This window comes from Arachis ipaensis, chromosome B03 (genome assembly GCF_000816755.2).
Source record: "Arachis ipaensis cultivar K30076 chromosome B03, Araip1.1, whole genome shotgun sequence".
Taxonomy (NCBI): domain Eukaryota; kingdom Viridiplantae; phylum Streptophyta; class Magnoliopsida; order Fabales; family Fabaceae; genus Arachis; species Arachis ipaensis.
This window is the reverse complement of record NC_029787.2, coordinates 8,248,085-8,251,615: the sequence shown is the minus strand read 5'-3', so window position 1 is coordinate 8,251,615 and position 3,531 is coordinate 8,248,085. Positions and strand designations below refer to the sequence as shown.

Sequence of the window (3,531 nt, the reverse complement as noted above, 5' to 3'; positions counted from 1 at the left end):
ATGATTAACTTTACATTTTTTTTATAAAGACATCCTTGAGATTTGAGAGGATCATGTGATCCATATTGGTCACGTTAGAGATATTTTTGTTTGCAGCACAAGGAATAGTGGAGAAGACTGAGTGTATATAGTGATTATAGTCAATGGTGACCACATTTTTTGCAAACAATGTTGTAAATTTTTCGTCGTTTCTGTGGAGAATACCGAAATCCCAAAAATGCTAAGAAGCTACAAGTCATGTATATGAGATCCTTCCCTATAATTACTCATCAATTTCGTTAGTCATCCATCAATGACAGTCATGAGAGGAAAGTGGGACTAAGATCAAGAAACACGCACCATTTGCCATAGAGAAAATGTTTGGCAAATGAAAAGATTTGGACAAACGAATCTGTTTATCTATTTTTTAATATACTGAAATTGATACCTACTAGTGTTCTAAAATCAAAAGTATTGTCACATCAGCTTAATAGTGAATTTTGCATAATTTTTTTATCTATTTTTTGCTCTACATATATAGTAATATTAATATTCTTTTCTATTTATTTTCTTCCTTTTAAAATAGTTAAATGATATGCTATGAGCCAATGAGTAATAGCTCAAATGGCATAGTCTCCCCTTACTTAATTAAGAGGTTGCGGGTTCGAGTCTCCTATCTTTGGTAAAAAAAAAAAATGATATGCTATGAAAAAAAAAGTAAAATCTTAAAAATCTGATTTAAAGACAATTATTACAAATAACACTTATATAAATAAGTATCTTGAATGTAACACCCTACCACACAAAGCTTTACGCTTAAGTCGTAAAACAGAGGTGATGTGGTATTACGACCTCTAAAATAAAATAAGTACATATAATAGCAGAAGAGTTATAATATACTAGGAGCCTTGAAGGATAGGGGAAATAAAAATCGCGAGATAAAAGCGCAACGCTCAAGGAACGAGTTAACTTGCATGCTAAGAAAATCGTAACTGTCAAACATAAGATAACAGAAGTAGGAATAGAGTGCCAAAGATACAAAATAACAAGCTCCTAACTCAGCCTGCGAAGTCAAGACTGGCCGGAGAATATTTACACATATATACATACATATCCAAAACCCAAAAGTACATACACACAATCCTGCCTCTCCATAAACCTCTAAGAGGATAAAAAAGGACAAGTTATAAGGAGAGAAAGCTAAGTACATATATATACATCACTGTAGAATAAAACTATACAACAACACTATCCAGTAACCCCCCCGCTTTAAGAGTCCAGACGCCTAACGAGATGGCTCCCGACCTGCATCTGAAAAACAACAACATAGTATGGAATGAGAACCAGAGGGATCGGAAATTTACGTTAGGTTACGGGATATTTCTCGTTTCTCTTCTCCCTGGAAGCTGAAAGCTTCGTTGCTGCAGTAATGAGGGAGAAGACAAAGCTGGGTTCATTTAATAGGGCTGGTCCGGTTGAACCGACAGCCCGGTTCGGGTCCGATTCAGCCGGTTCGGTCCTTTCGGTCCATTCTTGGACCGTTTTCTTCAAAATTAGTGTCAAAATTCTCGTTTCGATGAGCTCTACCCTATTTTGATATAATATTCGCATTTCTAATCCTTCTTATTAAAAAATAATTTATTAACTAATTATCTACTAATTTAACCGGGTTTACATCCTACCCACCTAATAAAGAATTTTGCCCTCAAAATTCAAATATAGTTACTTGAAAAGAGATGTGGATAGTCCTTTCGCATATCTGATTCGAGTTCCCAGGTATGTTCCTCGATACCATCTCGTCTCCAAGCTACTTTTACCAATGAGAAAACATGAAACTTAACACCATAGAGATAGTGCCTCCAAATCTTTAAAGCAAACACAACAGCAGCAAGTTCTAAATCATGTGTCGGGTAGTTTATCTCATGCGGCCTTAACTGCCGTGAGGCGTATGCTACAACATTCTGGTGCTGCATCAGAACAAACCCTAACCCTTTCAGAGATGCATCACAATACACTTCAAACGGTTCACTTGGTTCAGGTAATACCAATACAGGTGCAGTAGTCAACCTGTGCTTCAATGCCTGGAAACTCTCTTTACATTCCGGAGTCCAGATAAAAGGTGTATCCTTCCTAGTCAACTTAGTTAAAGGTAAGGCGTGCTGTGAAAATCCCTTAATGAATCTGCGATAATACCCTGCCAAACCTAAGAAACTCCTGATCTCTGTCACTGAAGTTGGTCGCTCCCAATTCATCACTGCTTCTACCTTAGCAGGATCCACAGCTATCCCCTGCTTACTCACCACGTGGCCGAGAAACTTCACTTCACTCTTCCAGAACTCACATTTAGATAACTTAGCATATAACTTCCTATCTCTCAGAATTTGAAGCACAATCCGCAAGTGATCCTGCTGTGGCTGCTTCCCAAACCTTTTTCCTTGATTCGCAGTAATATTCGGCCTTCTATAATTACCCTGACCCTGAGTCTGCTGCGGAACAAAGCCTCCACGCTTGAAATTCCTACCTCTCGGAGCAAAGTTCCTCCCTGAAGGCCTCTGAAAAGGCACCCTCAAACTTCCTTTCTCTGCTGCCGCCTTCCTCACACAATCCTCAGCAACCCTACTCTTATTCACCAATTCAGAAAACACCCTGATCTCCATTGGGGCAACGAAGCTCAGAATATCGCTCCGAAGACCTCCCTCATATTTAATACACTTCCATTCAGCAAAATCTTCAGGCGCACCTTGACAGATATAAGAAAAGCGATATAACTCCTCAAATTTACTGGTATACTCAGCAACAGTCATTTGTCCCTGCTTTAACTGCATTAATTCAAGTTCCTTGGCATTTCTAGCTGAATTAGGAAAGTATTTCTTATAGAACTCTGTCCGGAAAACCTCCCAAGGAATCGCAGCACCATCAGGCTGCAGGATACGTCGTGTTCCCTGCCACCAATACTGAGCTTCACCTTGCAACTGATAAGTTCCAAATTCAACCCATTGCTCTTCAGGAACTTGTTGTGCCTGTAATGCCCTTTCCATAGCCTGAATCCAATTATCTGCATCAGTGGGATTTGAGGTTCCCCTAAAAGTCGGAGGGCGAACTTTCAGAAATGTAGCAAGTGTCATAGGACCGTTCTCATCATTATTGTTCCCATGATTACCCTGATTTATCTGATTACCCAGTGCCTCAGCTGTTGCCTGCATAGCTGCAGCCATATTTCCCAAGGCAGCCATAAAGTCTACTGGATCAGTCCCTGTGGGTACAGGAGTAACGGTGCCTGTCCTACCTCTACCTCACCCGCGACCGCGTCCGCGAGTCGACATCTGGTCCCTATACACACCAAACAAGTGATATTAAGTTGATCAGTCTCAATATCGCAGGTCTAATGCTTTAAGTTCCAAATGCATGCTCACAAACGTTTATGCCATATATATCAATCAGATATCCTAATAGCACATAAACACATATACAGAGAATGCACAGAAGCACAATCAGTCCGTCTTTCAGGCTCTATAGGAACGAACTGCTCTGATACCATAATGTAACACCCTA

At 39.8% G+C, this 3,531-nt stretch overlaps 1 protein-coding gene across 1 annotated transcript in view; it reads right to left on the bottom strand.

The window, feature by feature from the left end:
* Nucleotides 2,123-3,531, bottom strand: part of LOC110269350 — a 5,116-nt gene continuing 3,707 nt past the window's right edge. Inside the window, exons 2-3 of the mRNA XM_021117134.1 lie at nt 2,370-3,309; nt 2,123-2,173 (exon numbers count right to left, since the gene is read on the bottom strand). Of these exons, the coding sequence (XP_020972793.1) occupies nt 2,123-2,173; nt 2,370-3,212 (894 nt within the window). The 5' untranslated portion in view covers nt 3,213-3,309. The remainder of the gene's footprint in view (nt 2,174-2,369; nt 3,310-3,531) is intronic.